Genomic DNA, 19027 nt, shown 5'->3' with positions numbered 1-19027 from the left:
TTACATCCACCGTCAGCAACGAGATGGGCCTATAAGATTCTGCCAACCCCGGATCTCTTCCCTATTTCGGAATGACCACCACCACCGCCTCCCTCATGGACGCCAGTAATTCACCCTCCCGAAGAGCCTCTTCAAAAACCTTTTGCAGTCTGAGTGTCACCATCTCAATTAATTGTTTGTAGATTTCACTCGGATACCATCTGCCCCCAGGGCCCTATTATTAGCCATAGATGTAACAGCCATTTCTATCTCTTCTTTTGTTATGGGCAGCTCCAGTCTCCCCCTATCACTGTCTTTAATCCTCTGGAGCCCTGCTTCCTGAAGAAAACCCTCTATGTCCCCAAATGAGTCCCCCAATCCCGAAGAATATAACTGATTATAGAATCGTCTAAATTCCTCCAAAATACTCTGTGTCCCCCACCTCCCTTCCCTCATCAGTCTTCAATTTATATACATAAGACGATTCCCTCTGCGCTGCTACCGCCACTGACAACAGAGGCCCCACTTTTTCATCTTCATCATAAAATTGCATTTTCTGGAAGGCCCTCCTCCTCTCTGCTTTCCTCAGATACACCTTATTAACCTCTTCCTGTGCACCCCTTAGCCTACTATGATTTTCTGCTGACGGGTCCAGTACCATATCCCTCTCCACCCTCTCCAAAGTTTCTATTATTTTCCTGTCTTCTAGCTGAGATTTCGACCTACACCTGGAAATGTCTCGAAACACGAGACCCCTTAGGACCGCTTTCATAGCGTCCCACACCACCCGACTATCAGCACTCCCTTCATTAATCCGCCAATACTCCTCCAATTCTTCCTTGATAATATTCATATCAATATATTCCAGCCACACTGGGTTCAACTTCCACCCACCTCCCTTCCCATTCTTCCCCCCTACCCATCTAATGGACAATTCTAGAGGCTTATGGTCTGGAATCACCCTTGGGAGGTATTCCACTCCACAGACCAGTTGTGTCATTAGTTCATGTCCCAGTGCCATATCTATTCGTGAGAGAGACCCATGTGTCGCCGAATATGGCCCAGGAGGTCCCTTCCAACTCTACGATTCTATGATTCTATTCTAACTGGGATGATTTAGCGAATCCTGCTTTGAGCAGGGGGTTGGACCAGATGGCCCAGGAGGTCCCTTCCAACTCTACGATTCTATGATTCTATGAATAACAAGAGTAGCACACCGCATTCTCATTCCTCACCCTCCACAGGTCCATCATTCCAATCTCTGTAATATAATTCCCAAGTACCGTCAGTTTCCTAATGCTTTTACCTGCACTCTGTTTAGGTCTATCCCGCCCCTCATCTATAACATTATTGACATCACCAATAATAAGTAGTGGTAATCCCGTACCCTGCTTATATAATTCCATAACCTCACATAGCTTTGTCCCGCTACATGGCGGTGGTATGTACATAGCTACTATACATAGTGATTGCCCATAGATTCTACAAATAACAAAAATATACTGTCCTTCACTATCAACATGGCTTTCAATTTCTTCACATGGCGTAGACGCTCCTATTAATAGAGACCCCTCTAGCATATGAAGAATACGTGGAATGATATGCTCTCCCAATCCACCTCCTCTTCAACACCTCCACCTTTTCCCATAGTAAATGAGTCTCCTGGAGGCATAGAACTTTTTTTTCCATAAGCTTTTTATTAAATTTAAATAAAGTCATTAACAAGGTAAAACAAAAAAATTAGTCTCACTGTGTCCTATATTATTATTCAGTTCGTCTTGCAATGTAGTGGGTCTCCAGCCAATAGTCGTGACTTGCGACTTATCATAAGAAAGATGTTTTGGCAGGGGCGTGGCTATGTAAGCGACGGAGTGAGGACGCGCTTTGTGGAAGCTCCTGTTATCCTGATAATATCCGGCCAGCGGACCCCTGCTTCGGCAGCACACTTGCCTGTCTTCTGACCCCTCTGGACTCGGGGCCGCTCCTGGACCCCCGCGGGAGAGCGGGGCTGGATTCTTCAGTGCCTGCGGCTCTGTGCACTTGGGCGGCCGGCGGGGCCTGCACAGGGCGCCGGTCATCTTGGAGGCACGCGCTCTGCCTGTGAGAGATGCGGCGCCGGGCTCCATCGCTGCAGCGCTGAGGATGCCGGAGGACGGTGAGCGGACAATCTGACCAGTTGTGAGGGACAAGCGGTGTGTGCCCTGAAAAATTGGGCCCCGCGTCCCCCTCTTTACTATATCGCCTGCCCAGCCAGCGCCATAACTATAGGGATTTGGATCCCTCTCTAACTGTTGTCCCTGTGGGGTCCTGAGGGTCATTCCCTGGGCTGTGGGGGCCCTTGCCTGCCTCCTGGGGCTGGACATTACCTCCCTGTGAGACACTGCGGGTCTGTGCTGCTCCTGGGACCCTGCAGCCATCATCTGATCATTATACCCTGTCTGTAACGCTGATTCAGAAGACTCCAGAGTGCACTGTTTCTAATACCCGGCTGTGCCCTATTGCTACTAAAATGAGTTGTTCCAAGGGGTCTGGAACAACGGCTGAAAGGCTAAAGGAATATGCCAGAATAGACCATGCTGAGGGCTCAAGATCTATTAAAAATAGTCCCTCACAAGCTCAGCGTAAGAGCCGCCCCTCTAAAGGTGGGGAAGAGAGTGAGGAGGAGGAATTAACCCTTAAACAGGCGTCCGAGCAACTCTTGCAGGCCATCTCCTTGACCAGGACATCTCGGTCTGGGAAGATAGAGGATGTATACACCGAGGTGGGATGCCTCTGACAAGATATGCAAGCCATGAAGGGCCGCATTACGGAGGTGGAGACGTGGGTATCCCAGTTGAAGACACCATCACACCCATGGAAGCTAAACTAACGAAAGTGGCAGGCTCCATGAATGTGTGGAGGCAAAAAGCAGATGACCTGGAGAATAGAATGCGTCGGAACAACATCAGAATTATTGGCCTCCCGGAGCGATCGGAAGGACAACACCGGGAGCAATTCCTAGAAGACTGGCTTAAAACCACTTTGGGCGACGAATTCTCCTCAATCTTTGTGGTGGAAAGGGCTCACAGAGTCCCTACTAGGCCTCTTCCTCCGGGAGCCCCACCTAGACCCTTTCTGGCGCGCATCCTCAACTGCAGGGATAGAGACGTGGCTCTACGTCTGGCGCGGAAAAAGAGTCCTATCAAGTTCAACAATGCCACGATCTCAATTTTCCCGGATTTCTCTGCGGAACTCCAGAAACAACGGGCGCAGTTTACGGAGGTCAAAAGACATCTACGGGAGAGGAATGTTGTGTACTCGATGATTTACCCGGCCCGGCTCTCGGTGGTTCACCGGGGCTCTACTCTGTTTTTTACAGACCCGGCAAAGGCGGCGGAGTGGCTGCGATCCCATGGAGGGTCTGCTGAAAAAGAATCCTAATGCATCTATTTTTACAGGATGAAAATGATGAAATGGTAAGACAGGATGTTGAGAAGGCTGAACTTTTAAATTCCTATTTTGCATCTGTTTTCTCTCAGAAAGGAAATGTAACATCAACTGTTATTCACTGTCCTATTAAGGGAATAGAAGAATCCAGGATATCTATAAACAGAAAGATAGTGAGGAAACACTTAGCTAACCTAAATGTATTCAAGTCTCCAGGTCCAGATGAATTACACCCCAGAGTACTGAAGGAGATAGCAGAAGAAATTTTTGAACCCCTCTCCATAATCTTTGAAAATTCTTGGAGAACAGGAGAAGTGCCAGAAGACTGGAGAAGAGCAAATGTTGTTCCTATCTTCAAAAAGGGGAAGAAGGTGGACCCAGGCAACTATAGGCCGGTGAGTCTGACTTCTATACCAGGAAAGATCTTTGAACAAATTATTAAACAACATGTATGCCAATACCTGGATAAGAATGAAGTGATTAAACAGAGTCAGCATGGGTTTGTAACTAATAAGTCATGTCAGACTAATTTAATTTCCTTCTATGATGGTATTACTGATTGGGTGGATCAAGGAAATGCTGTAGATATAGTATATCTTGACTTCAGCAAAGCATTTGACAAAGTCTCTCATACAATCCTTATTGAAAAAATGACTAAGTATGGAATGGACAAGGCAACTGTTAGGTGGATTCATAACTGGCTTAGTGATCGGACCCAAAGAGTGGTCGTAAATGGCTGCACATCCAGTTGGAAGAATGTCTCAAGTGGGGTACCACAGGGCTCTGTCCTGGGCCCTGTATTGTTCAACATCTTTATCAACGATTTAGATGAAGGAATTGAGGGTAAACTGATTAAATTTGCTGATGACACAAAGCTAGGAGGGATAGCTAATACTAGAGAAGAGAGAGAGAGGATTCAAAAAGATTTAAATAAACTGGAGAAGTGGGCAGCAACTAACAGAATGGTTTTTAACAGGGAGAAATGCAAAGTACTACATCTGGGCAATAAAAATGAAAAAAGCATATATAGAATGGGAGGAATAGGGCTAAGTGACAGCACATGTGAAAAAGACTTGGGTATACTAATAGATCACAGACTGAATATGAGTTAACAGTGTGATGCAGCAGCAAAAAAGGCAAATGCAATTCTAGGATGTATTAACAGAAGCATACAGTCTAGATCACGTGAAGTAATTATTTCCCTCTACTCCTCTTTGGTCAGACCTCATCTGGAATATTGTGTCCAATTTTGGGCACCACATTTTAAAAAAGACATCAACAAACTGGAGCAAGTTCAGAAAAGAGCGACCAGAATGGTGACCGGTCTGCAAACCCTGTCTTATGAGGAAAGGTTGCAGGATTTGGGAATGTTTAGTTTGCAAAAGAGAAGACTGAGAGGAGACTTAATAGCTGTCTACAAATATCTAAAGGGCTGTCACATTGTAGAAGGATCAACTTTATTCTCATTTGCACAAGGAAAGACTAGAAGCAATGGGATGAAACTGAATGGGAGGAGACACAGATTAGATATTAGAAAAAACTTTTTGACAGTTAGATTGATCAATGAGTGGAACAGGCTGCCACGAGAAGTGGTGAGTTCTCCTTCAATGGAAGTCTTCAAACAGAGGCTGGACAGACATCTAACTGGGATGATTTAGCGAATCCTGCTTTGAGCAGGGGGTTGGACCAGATGGCCCAGGAGGTCCCTTCCAACTCTACGATTCTATGATTCTATGATTCTATTGCTAGTTGGTATTTTTTTTTCTCTATTAATCGGCTGATTGGAGCTTTACTCGAAGGCGTCCAGGTTACCAACAATACCGGACACAGGGCTCAGTGATGGTATCCCCTTGTTTGTTTTGTGATGTGAGTACAGGACTCTGCTCCTACGTTGTTTGTTGTTTATTCACTTTGTTTTGTTTTTTTTTCCGTAGTGGTTTTTGGTATTTTTTAGGTTATAATTGCAGTCAACAACAATTTCAGTCTCTAGGTGATGTCTCTAAACTTTGCCCGGGTAATACTATGCACCATGTTCAGAGGAGTAAAATATGGAGTCGGAGTTAATATGTATGACATGGAATGTGAGGGAAATAAAAACTCCTCGAAAAAAGATCAAGGTCTTCTCACAGGTCAGACATTATCACCCTCACATTGTGGTCTTGGTGGAGACGCACCTGACTAGGGATACAGCGCGGTGAGTGCAGAAGCCCTGGGTACAATGGTCTGCCCATACATTCCATACCAGCTACTCGAGAGGGGTCTCACTGTTGGTACATAAAGACGTCAGATGGGAAGCGAGGGAGACTCGGAGGGATCCTGAGGGTCGTTTTATTTCTGTCCATGCATTTATAAACACCAGGAAATATGTGGTCTTATGTATTTATAACCCCCCTCCGGCTCGTATATCCATCCTGCAGAAGGCAATGAGTTTTTCCCTTAACTACCCAGACGCAGATGTTATTTGTATGGGCGACTTTAATATGGTCATGAACAACCGCCTTGATAAATTTAGGCTGGATGATGAAGCGACTGGGGGGTCTTCTCCAATGACTACAACCCCATTTTCATCATTTATGGGGGGTGGTGGGTGGTTGGATTTGTGGAGGGTGCGTCACCCTGAGTTAAGGGAATACACTTGTCACTCATCCACTAAATGCTCTCTATCACGCATAGACTATATATTTGGTTCTGGCGGTCTGGCAATGCGGGTGGCTGATATAGAGCATGGAAGTAGGGGGATCTCAGACCATAGTCAGGTCATCCTTAAACTCAAATATGGGCAAGTAAACAGTGGGATAGCTTGGAAGTTTAATCCTTTCTGGTTAAAACTGATGGGGTCTCCTGACAGAACAATTGATCAGTTGAATTGCTTCATCGCGTCCCCCCCGGAACCCCAAGATATTAATTTATTCTGGGATGCCCTTAAGGCATACCTGAGGGGCTGTTTGTCCTCCACGATCTCTTATATTAAGCGGGTAACCGCAAGGAAGGATGATGAGGTGGAGCAACGTCTGAAAGACGCAGAGGCAGCGTATGTATCTAACCAAACTAGCGGGAACAGGATTGAGTGGCTGGCTGCCCAGAGGTTATATACTCAGCACGTGGACACTAAATCTAAGCGTAAATTATTCTTTACTCGTCAATCCTATTTTGAACTGGGGAACCAGGCGGGTACATTTTTGGCCTACCTGGTGCGCCAACATAACACCTCTAATATGATATTGCAAATTCGTAGGGTGGACGGTACATTGGTGTCTTCGACCGAGGATATTCTTGGCTGTTTTCAGGATTACTACAGGTCACTATATGAATCTAAAAGTGACTTTGACACTTTGGGGTGCTTAGACTATTTGTCAGATATATCATTCCCCACTAGTGTTGAGCATTCCGATACCGCAAGTATCGGGTATCGGCCGATACTTGCTGTATCGGAATTCCGATACCGACTTCCGATATTTTTTCAATATCGGAATTCGGCATCGGAATCGGAAGTTCAGTTGATTGACGGCCTGACGTCATCATGATGCGCGGTGTGTGCGCATCATGATGCGCCGTCATTTCGGGCCTTCCGGGGGTCTCTGCCGGCCTGCCGGGGGGCTGTGCCGGCCTGCCGGGGGGCTGTGCCGGCCTGCCCGGGGTCTCTGCCGGCCTGCCGGGGGGCTGTGCCGGCCTGCCGGTGGTCTGTGCACCCTGTGGGGGTCTGTACCGGCCTGCCGGGGGGCTGTGCCGGCCTGCCGGGGGGCTGTGCTGATGTCCGGGGGTCTGTGCAAGCATCGTCCGATGGGACTACAAGTCCCATCGGGCGATGCCTGCTACCATGACAGTTATTGACACATTAGCCAATGATGGGACAGTAGTAGTCCCATCATCCGGCTAATGTGTTAAATGTTAAAAAAAAAAAAAAAAAAAAAAATACTACATACATACTACATGCTACATACATACTACATACATGCTACATACATACTACATGCATGCTACATACATACTACATGCATGCTACATACATACTACATGCTACATACATACTACATGCATGCTACATACATACTACATATATACTACATACATACTACATACATGCTACATACATACTACATACATACTACATACATACTACATGCATGCTACATACATACTACATATATACTACATGCATGCTACATACATACTACATGCTACATACATACTACATATATACTACATGCTACATACATACTACATGCTACATACATACTGCATGCTACATACATACTACATACATACTACATACATACTACATGCATGCTACATACATACTACATATATACTACATGCATGCTACATACATACTACATGCTACATACATACTACATATATACTACATACATACTACATACATGCTACATACATACTGCATGCTACATACATACTACATACATACTACATACATACTACATGCATGCTACATACATACTACATGCATGCTACATACATACTACATGCATGCTACATACATACTACATATATACTACATGCATGCTACATACATACTACATGCATGCTACATACATACTACATGCATGCTACATACATACTACATATATACTACATGCATGCTACATACATACTACATGCTACATACATACTACATATATACTACATGCATGCTACATACATACTGCATGCTACATGCATGCTACATACATACTACATACATACTACATGCTACATACATACCACATATATACTACATACATACAATACATTCATACAATACATACATAGACATACAGTACATATAACATAGAGTAACATACTTACCAATACTTGTCACATTGTTCCCCGAAGCCATTGTCTTTCCGGAATAAATATTAACATAACAAACCACAAAAATACTCACCCACGATCCGAAGCAGTCCACGAGTGTGTCCCACGACGATCTTGGGTAGAGAACTGCAGCATCAGATGATGCTGCCGTTCTCTACGGGCTGCAGGAATCCAATGACGGAAGGTAGGTATCCTTCCGCACTGTATTCCTCCGCCACTTAAAAAAAAAAAGTCCCTAGTCTCACTTTATGCCATTGCTGTGTGGGAAATTCCACAGAGACAATGGCTTCGGGGAACAATGTGACAAGTATTGGTAAGTATGTTACTCTATGTTATATGTACTGTATGTCTATGTATGTATTGTATGAATGTATTGTATGTATGTAGTATATATGTGGTATGTATGTAGCATGTAGTATGTATGTAGCATGCATGTAGCATGCATGTAGTATGTATGTAGTATGTATGTAGTATATATGTAGTATGTATGTAGCATGTAGTATGTATGTAGTATGTATGTAGCATGCATGTAGCATGCAGTATGTATGTAGCATGCAGTATATATGTAGTATGTATGTAGCATGTAGTATGTAGCATGCATGTAGTATATATGTAGTATGTAGCATGTAGTATGTATGTAGCATGCATGTAGCATGCATGTAGTATGTATGTAGTATGTATGTAGTATATATGTAGTATGTATGTAGCATGTAGCATGCATGTAGTATATATGTAGTATGTAGCATGTAGTATGTATGTAGCATGCATGTAGTATATATGTGTTATGTATGTAGTATGTAGCATGTAGCATGCATGTAGTATATATGTAGTATATATGTGGTATGTATGTAGCATGCATGTAGTATATATGTAGTATGTATGTTGCATGTAGTATGAATGTAGCATGTATGTAGTATGTAGTATGAATGTAGCATGTATGTAGTATGTAATTTTTTTTTTTTATTTTTTTTTACATTTAACACATTAGCCGGATGATGGGACTACTACTGTCCCATCATTGGCTAATGTGTCAATCACTGTCATGGTAGCAGGCATCGCCCGATGGGACTTGTAGTCCCATCGGACGATGCCTGCACAGACCCCCGGAGCCTGCACAGACCACCGGCAGGCCGGCACAGCCCCCCGGAGCCTGCACAGCCCCCCGGCAGGCCGGCACAGCCCCCCGGCAGGCCGGCACAGCCCCCCGGAGCCTGCACAGACCACCGGCAGGCCGGCACAGACCACCGGAGCCTGCACAGACCCCCTGGCAGGCCGGCACAGCCCCCCGAAAGGCCCGTACAGACCCCAGAGAGGCTGTACAAGGGCAGGAAAGGGTTTTTCTTATTCCGATACCGGAAGTCCCATAGACTTGAATGGGACTTCCGGTATCGGAATCGGCGATACCGATACTTTTTTTAAAGATCGGCCGATACCATCCGATATGATACTTTGAAGTATCGGACGGTATCGCTCAACTCTATTCCCCACATTAAATTCGGAACAGCGGGCCCTTGTGGACACTGAGTTTACTGCAGAGGAGATAGATAACGCTATGACAGACATGGCTTCTGGGAAGGCCCCTGGACCTGATGGGTTACCTATTGAACTATATAGGAAGTACCGGGATATATTGACGCCACTCCTTGTAAAGGTATTTCGGGGAATATGGGAGGGGAATTCTATGCCTGAGTCCTTTTACGGGGCTAATATCATAGTGCTTCGGAAGGAGGGGAAGGACCCTTTAGAATGTGGATCCTATCGTCCCATTTCATTAGTGAATGTGCACTATAAAATTTTTACCAAGATTCTAGCTACCAGGCTGAATTCCATTATATTGAATCTCATACATCCAGATCAAATGGGCTTTATGCCTGGCAAAAGCACTTCTATCAACATCAGAAGAGTCCAGTCAATAGTCCACTATAGCTCCCTGGTGCCAGACAACAGATGGGCATTGGCATCGTTAGATGCTGCCAAGGCTTTTGACTCTCTTGAATGGCCTTTCCTCTCTGCATGTTTGCAAAGGTATCGCTTTGGCAATAAATTTATAACATGGATCAAAATATTATACATGAAACCTAAGGCCTGTATTATAATAAATAATTCTATATCTGAGTCTTTCGCGTTGCATAGCGGAACCCGTCAGGGTTGCCCTCTTTCCCCGGCTCTCTTCGCCCTTGTGATTGAGGCACTAGCAATACGTATAAGGTCCTTCCCTAATATCCGAGGTATAGATATAGCAGGCAGGGTAGATACCATAGGCCTATATGCCGATGACATGGTGATATTCTTGAATAATGTGGAAGAAACTTTACCGCAGGTGATATCCCTTATAGATAAATTTAGTAAATATTCAGGCTTACATATAAATTGGGAGAAGTCTGCCCTGTTACCCCTTTCCCATGCTCCGATTCCCCAGCTAGAGGCTCTCTCCTCGCTGCCTATTGTATCTAGTTTTAAATATCTGGGTATCCACATTTCTAATAATAGTACGCTTGATCTACAACTTAATGTCCACCCGCTGCTGGACCTAGGTAAAGCTAAATTTGGAGTAGGCTCCCATTATCTGTGGCTGGACGCATTAACCTGAGTAAAATGATATTACTCCCTAAATTTGGCTACTCGCTCCAGCACAGTGCGGTAGCGGTGCCCAAGTCCTTTTTTGTTAATCTTAATTCTCTGGTCACGGCCTTTATTTGGGGGAAAACTAGGCCCAAACTTAAATTGTCCACTTTACAAAGACCAAGAAAGGGAGGTGGGGCGGCGCTGCCAGATTTTTTCCTATACTACCTAGCTGGGCAGGCTAAAGCTTTAAATAAATGGATGACGGGTAATTGCCTCCCTAATTCTGAAAGCCACCTACTTCACGCTGCACAAGCGGATTGCCCATTAGGCTTCCTTGAGTTAGAAAAAAACAGTGCTCCGCGTCTATTACCCCTGCTCCGGCTGGCACGATTAATATGGAGGCAAATTAAGAAGGTAACAGGGTTTAAAGATGTTGTAGCTGAAATGCCCCTGTGGAGTAATAGCTATTTTCTGGAGCTGCTGAACCACCCGTCCGCTGTTTTTTGGGCTCAGTGTGGCATTTCTTCAGTGGGAGACTTGTATGACCAAGGGACCGTAAAGTCTTTTGAACAATTACAAGCCACGCATGATATTCCGAGGTCTCAGTTTTTTCGCTATCTGCAGCTGAGATCGGCTCTTCAATCACATGAGGGATGGGGGTGTGGACCGCACTATTTCATCTTTACCTCTGATAGGAATCCTTAATTCGCAGGGTCCCCAGGGTCTCATATCCTCCTTGTACACATAAATGCTGTCAGTAGGGGCAGAATCGGCCATAAGCTCTATAGAGATGAAGTGGGAACGACTCATCCCTGATGCACAAAGAGAGGAGTGGGAGGAGATTCTGGAGTCTCCGATTGGAGTATCACCATCTATCAATAACAGAATGATACAGCTGTATATAATAAATCAATCATATTTGACTCCGTTGCGACTTTTTAGGATGGGTCGGCTTCAATCATCAGAATGTTTGCGATGTCACTCGCCAGATGCTGATTTTATCCATATGGTGTGGCAGTGTCCCATTATTCTACACTACTGGAAAGAGGTGACTACACTACTGACATCCCTGGTGCGGGCCCCTGTCCCTCTAGAGCCATTGGTCTGCTTGTTTGGGGTGTGGGAGGAGGAGATTTGGGATCGCTATGCTGGGGTCTTCTTGCGCGAGATGCTGTTTATGACACGGAAGGTGCTGGCACTGAGGTGGATGGGGGGTTCATGTCCTTCCCTTAGGTTTTGGATCAAGTTGGTAAATTCAATTGTTCCATATGAGCGCACGCTATACCAAAACAGGGGATGCCCGGGTAAGTGTGAAGAGATCTGGGAGAGGTGGAATTCCTCTCACCTCACGTTGCAAGACTGAGACATCACATGCGACACAATATGATATAGAAACCAGGCTGCGGAAATAGTAGATATTAGTTGATGTAGCGGTAGTTGTAGTTTAGGAATTTTTAGTTAGTTCTTATTGTTGCATGATATGACAAGGTTTGTGAAATTGGATTGATGTACATGTAGGGAAATACATAAACGGTTATCCTTTACATATGCTTGGAAGGAAAAGTACACATTACCTTGTTTATCTATAAGAGTGTGCAATCTCTTTGTATTATGTTTTACTATGGATGGAGATATGTGTGCTTTGTATAATGCCTGTTATCATATGCCATTGTGTATGTTGTACATTCTTTGTACCCTGATATTTAATAAATGAATTTAAAAAAAAAAAAATTTTGGCAAGTCCCAAAAATTTATAAAATCCTCAAATTTATTTCACATATTTTAAAAGCTCATACATTTTGGGGATACATCTCAACGCGTTTCTGGCAAAAGCCCTTATTCACTGAGATACAGATTCCTTATGATACATGGTCTAAAAACAAATGGTAACCAACCGCTGATCAATGAACACACATGTTAGCAATCAATCACATTTTGAGAATAATTTGCATAATCAGCAAGCTAGATCCCAAGGAAAAAAAAACCAAAAACCTCCATAATCAAACCACCGGAATTTAATATAGATAGGGTCATTTCTATCATTCTTACCATTGGGGCATTTTGTGTCACGTTTGATGATCCAAAATCGTTCCCTTCGGAGGAGTTTTTCTTCCACTCACCGCCTCTGATAGGATTCTCCACTCTTTCTATCCCATAGAGTGAAACATTGGTTGTTCCCCCTTCTGTCTCTCTGCACAGTGTTTCCGGCTCCTGAGTAGGAGGCCTTCTTATCTCTGATGTTAGTAGCATGTTCTGTGTCCTTTTCTGTAATTTACGCATTGTGCGGCCCATGGATTTCATTTTACGTTCTTTGCAGAATATACAATACACGGCATGGTTTGTGCTACAATTGATGAATCTTCTGATCTCATTGGCGGCATCAATCTTTGGCGTTTGCAGGGTATACTGACACACGGCACATTTGGGACATGCACATTTAATAAACCTCTGCAGCTTAGCCAAGGTTCTTTATCACTTTTTGGAGGCCTGTATAGACTTGGGGAAAGAGCAGCACCTACTGATCGCCCTATTCTCGGCACACATACTAATCCATTTTCCAGGATTTTATATAAGTCCTGACCTTGGAATAATATAGGGACATATCTATGTACAATGTTTTTATTTCCTGAAATTGGCCACTATATGGAGAACTAAAAATGGTTTTATTTTTCATTTTGTTATTACTTTGTTATTACTTTTTATTCCGTCATCTCGAGTGTTTCTTACAAGAACTTTTTTTATTGCTGTATCAGTTTGTTTCTTCCTGTGTCCCCATCAGTCTCGATGTCGCTGTCTCTGCTTGCTCATGGCATAGTGTGATGTCGGAGCGGTTTCTATAGATTCTATTTAGTCCCCATAAGGGATGAATTCGCAGTGTGTGCAGGGTGGCAGCTGTCCGCTCTAAGGGTGGTGTTCCCACTGATTTTCTGTAGTGCCGATATCTGACTTTTTGTTGTTTTACATCTCCCATAAGAAACAAATCCAAGAGACTGATTTTATCCTGTGGTTCGGTATATGTAAATTTTACATTTACATCATTGGCATGGATATAGGATACAAAATGTGGGATTTTCTCCACTTGCCCGACCCATATTAATAGAACATCATCCAAATATCTCACATATAGCTCAAGGTCAATTTTGAATGGATTTTTGTCGGTAAAAATAATGTTTTCTTCCCACCACGATACAAAAAGTACCGCTAAAGATGGAGCGAAGCACGAGCCCATTGGGCAACCTCTGATTTGGAAGTAATATTCCTCATTGAACATAAAGTTATGCTGTAACAGATATTCAGTGCTGCGGAGAATAACTTCCTTTGTTTCATCCGTGTATCCGCTGTGTTTTTGTAGGTGATGGAACACAGCAGTGCTAAGTTCTGTGGAATAGATGAGAACAGGTTCACCACATCACACGGCAGGCATTTAGACTTTTCAGACCATTTTACATCTTTCATATAATCGATTACTGATGACGGATCTTTTATAACCTGGGCTTCTGGGAATGAATGGCTGTAGATAAAAATCTACCCATCGGCTTAAATTCTCATTCAAGGAAGAAATGCTGGATATAATGGGACGCAGGGTGTAGGAAATCTAATTTATAGAAGCCCATGGAATATTGGTGTTATCGGATTATCAGGTATAATATTGCAAATTATTTTATTAGAGAACACCCCCATTTTCCCTCCATCTTCTACCAGTTTACCCAGGGTTTTTCTGCACGATTCTGTAGGGTCAAATTGAATCCAGGATATCATAAACCCATTTTCCATAAAGTTTCTTATCCATAAGGACCATGCAGTCGGCTTTATCGGATTTCTTAATCACCAGGTCATCTCTTTGGGATAAGCTGGTGATTGCTTTTTTCTTATTTTACCGAAAAGATTCCAAGGTAGAATGTATTTCAACTTTTCAGTCTTTAATTGAAAGAGATTTGATAGAGCTTTCTCCAAAAAAATAAACAGAATGTATCACTCAAAAGAAATAATCTAACCATAGAGGAAAAACACCAATATTTCATGGGCTTCCAAAAACCCATAAATTAGAATTTCCTACACCCCTGCGTCCCATTACTTCAAGCATGTCTTCCTTGAATGAGAATTTAAGCCGATGGGTAGATTTTTATCTACAGCCATTCATTCCCAGAAGCCCAGGTTATAAAAGATCCGTCATCAGTAATAGATTATATGAAAGATGTAAAATGGTCTGAAAAGTCTAAATTCACTCTAGGTATAATAATACCTATATAATGACTTTTCCCTTTGTGGGATTTTTGATAAAAAGGTTGACAACTAGTTGGACAACCCCTTCTCATTCCTCATGTTTGGTCCTGTTAGAATAAAAACACTTACACAAACCTCCCATGCTGGCACCGTCTCAGTGGTGTCGGCACTTGCGTTCTTTGGTCTCTTTTGAGGTTTTTACGTCATGTGAGCCCTGTGCCCAATCAGCGCTGACGTCACTGTCCCCACCTTCGGACAAATCAAGCATCATGAGGCCGTCAGAGAGCAGCCGCAGCCCTGGCTTCATGTTCATGTTCAATACGTCCGAAGGAAGGAACAGTGAAGCTGCCGCTGATTGGGTGCAGGGCTCGTGTGATGTGAGAACCTCACATAGGCCCCGGGACAGTGAGTCTCAACACCACTGAAGTGGAGCCGGCTCGCCAGCGGAGTATGTGTGTTTTTATTTTAAAGAGGCCAATCATGAGGAACGAGTTCACTGAGAAAAAAAAAAGATGTATATACCGTATTTTTTGGACTATAAGACGCACTTGGTTTTAGAGCAGGAAATTAGGAAAATAAATTAATGCAAAAAATGTGGTCAATTCTGTACTTAATATCCCCCATCCTGGTATATATGGTCCCCTCACCCCCATCCGATACACAACCCCCCCCATCCCTATCCTGGTATGCAGGGCCCCCATCTCGTCCTAGTATGCAGGGCCCCCATCTCGTCCTGGTATGCAGGGCCTCCTCCCCCATCCTGGTATGCATGGCACCATCAGAAAACATTAAAAAAAATTACACTTACCTACCCGGCGCTCCCTCACAGCGTCCTGCTCCAGTGTCAGTAACTGCTATATGCTTGTAAGCAGCACATGGCAGGGACATCATACGCTGCTCACAAGCAGAGCACAGCTGCCAGAGTACTCGCCAGGACTGTTCATCGGAGATCGCAGTGAGTACTCATTGCTCTTCAGTAGCGTGCAGAGTCAGCCACCGGCATCCTGCTGCTGCCGGTGGTCATGTGTGCCGCTACTTATGAGAAATGAATATTCATTGGATTCATTGATCAGGAGACTATTTAATATTGAACTATATTCAAGCGAAACTAGACGAAGAAAACCCTAAAATCATGTATCATGTTATCTGAAACAGTCAGAAAACTAGCCACATATTGGCAGACTCCAGCTTCAAACTATATACTTTGTAAGTTTATAAGCCCCTCCAGTGTCAGGAATAGATAGTATGTGAAAATACAGTATATACCGCTCAGGGAACACTTACCTTTCAGAGATAATTTCCATATTCATACTAAATAATGGCACAGATCTCCCAGACATTATGACTGCACATATCCCTAGTCTTTATACCGATATTGCACTCATTCCCTGACAGACCGCAGCATGGCCATTAGTTAGAAGCTTCTAATGATCTTTGGAGCAGGTACGTTTTCCCTGAGTGGTACATATTGGGCCGTCTGAAGACTGAGTTTAGTCTAGGACAATTTGTCTGCACTACTAATTAACAGCAGTTACATTACCAAACTAGGGCAGTCCCTATAGGAGAAAAACACAAGAATTATACTGTATTGTCACATACTATCTATTCCTGACACTGGAGGGGCTTATAAACTTACACAGTAGATAGTTTGAGGTCTGGGATCTGCCAATATGGGGCTAGTTTTCTGACTTTTTCAGATAACATGATACATGATTTTAGTTTTTTGTCTAGTCTCGCTTGAATATAGGTCAATATTAAATAGTCTCCTTATGAGTCGCCTTTGGAGAGGACGATGAAACCCATAGAAATGAGAGGCTTGGAGAGTGAGTGTGTATACGTCACCTCACCCTATATACTGAACTGTGGGGTACATGTTTTTTCTATTAGTCACCTACTGACTAACCTTCAGGGGGTGAATTATGGGTATAGTTTTACATTTGGAATTAATAATGTTTAGTTTTATCCTTTTGTCAGCAAACATGAGGAATGACAAGAGACAACCCATTTAAGAAGATTCAATTTTGGTTAAAACTATTCCAACATTATGAACATAAAAAAGGCTTCTCCCCTATGTGACGTCTCTGATGTTTATTAACAGTTGATTGCCAAGTAAAATATTTCCTATCTTAAGAAAATGAAAAAGGCTTCTCCTCTGTGTGACTGCTCTGATGTCTTACAAGAAGCGCTTTCTGGTTAAAACATTTCCCACATTCTGAACATGAATAAGGTTTCTCCCCTGTGTGACTTCTTTGGTGCCTAGCCAATTCTGATTTATTGATAAAACATTTCCCACATTTTGAACAGGAAAAAGGCCTCTCTCCTGTGTGAATTCTCTGGTGACTAAAAAGATGACATTTCTGGTTAAAAGTTTTCCCACATTCTGAACATGAAAAAGGTTTCTCCCCTGTGTGAGTTCTTTGGTGATTAACCAATTGTGATTTCCGGTTAAAACATTTCCCACATTCTGAACAGGAAAAAGGCTTTTCCCCTGTGTGAGTTCTCTGGTGATTAACCAATTGTGATTTCCGGTTAAAACATTTCCCACATTCTGAACATGAAAAAGGTTTCTCCCCTGTATGAGTTCTTTGGTGATTAACCAATTGTGATTTCCGGTTAAAACATTTCCCACATTCTGAACAGGAAAAAGGCTTCTCCCCTGTGTGAGTTCTCTGGTGATTAACCAATTGTGATTTCCGGTTAAAACATTTCTCACACTCTGAACAGGAAAAAGGCTTAAATCCTGTGTGGAGTCTCTGGTGCTTAACACAATCTGATTTATTATTAAAACATTTCCCACATTCTGAACAGGAAAAAGGCTTCTCCCCTGTGTGAGTTCTCTGGTGAGTAATAAGATGCTCTTTCTTGTTAAAACATTTCCCACATTCTGAACAGGAAAAAGGCTTCTCCCCCGTGTGAGTTCTATGGTGATTAAACAAATCTGATTTCCGGTTAAAACATTTCCCACATTCTGAACAGGAAAAAGGCTTCTCCCCCGTGTGAATGCTCTGATGTCTAACAAGAATCGCTTTCCGGCTAAAACATATCCCACATTCTGAACAGGAAAAAGGCTTCTCCCCTGTGTGACTGCTCTGATGTCTAACAAGAATCGCTTTCTGACTATAACATTTCCCACATTCTGAACAGGAAAAAGGCTTCTCCCCCGTGTGACTGCTCTGATGTCTAACAAGAATCACTTTCTGGCTAAAACATTTCCCACATTCAGAACATGAAAAAGGCTTCTCTCCTGTGTGGATTCTCTGGTGCTTAACACATTCTGATTTACTGTTAAAACATTTCCCACATTTTGAACAGCAGAAAGGCTTCTCCCCTGTGTGAATTCTCTGGTGAGTAACAAGAGATTTCTTGTTAAAACATTTCCCACATTCTGAACATGAAAATGACTTATTTACTTTAGGAGAAGTTTGTTTTTTACTGCTTTTTTTGTGACCTTGATTTCCCTTAGTAATCAGTAATGAGTCAAGAGATGGGACCTGTTTCATAGGACCAGATGACAGATCTTTGCTGTAAATAGATGATGATATATCTGGAGTAACAGCAATCACTTCACTTGTATCTTGTAGGATCTCAAGATTATCAGATTTAAAAATTGAAGATGTCAGCTGTCCATCTGATCTCCTGTTATAGTCATCTGCTAAGATAAAAAAACAATTTTTTTTAATAAAATATCCTTGAGTTTTATATTTTTGAACATTTCTACTTAAACTGTCCATAAAAATTGCAAGCTATGTAAAAAACTTTAATTATTTACCAAGACAATGACAGTTCACAGTCTAATAGAAAACCGTGTTGGATGAGCCAGTAGTTTGTGGTGTTCAACTGTTTGTTCATTCTGCCTCCCAAATATCGAATAAAAAGAAACCAATCAATGTTATGTAGTCGAAAGTAATACCGATTCTCATCTCACAAAAACAAGTCCCCACTCAGGTCCATCATTTGTTAATGGGAAAACAGATAAGGCAGGTTACAGTTAATGCTATAGATAGGGTTAGTGTTGGGGCTAAAG

General features: G+C 42.9%; 1 protein-coding gene across 1 annotated transcript in view; it reads right to left on the bottom strand.

The window, feature by feature from the left end:
* The window catches only part of LOC141076827 (uncharacterized), a 67099-nt gene extending 48278 nt beyond the window's left edge, over nucleotides 1-18821 (bottom strand). Inside the window, exons 1-2 of the mRNA XM_073564134.1 lie at nucleotides 17190-18821; nucleotides 2167-2180 (exon numbers count right to left, since the gene is read on the bottom strand). Coding sequence (XP_073420235.1) covers nucleotides 2167-2180; nucleotides 17190-18734 — 1559 coding nt within the window. The 5' untranslated portion in view covers nucleotides 18735-18821. The remainder of the gene's footprint in view (nucleotides 1-2166; nucleotides 2181-17189) is intronic.
* Between the last annotated feature and the right edge of the window lie 206 nt (nucleotides 18822-19027).

This window comes from Dendrobates tinctorius, unplaced genomic scaffold (assembly GCF_039654945.1).
Source record: "Dendrobates tinctorius isolate UK_male_01 unplaced genomic scaffold, ASM3965494v1 ptg000430l, whole genome shotgun sequence".
Classification (NCBI taxonomy): domain Eukaryota; kingdom Metazoa; phylum Chordata; class Amphibia; order Anura; family Dendrobatidae; genus Dendrobates; species Dendrobates tinctorius.
The sequence above is the reverse complement of the archived record's forward strand: the minus strand, read 5'-3'. Positions and strand labels throughout refer to the sequence as shown.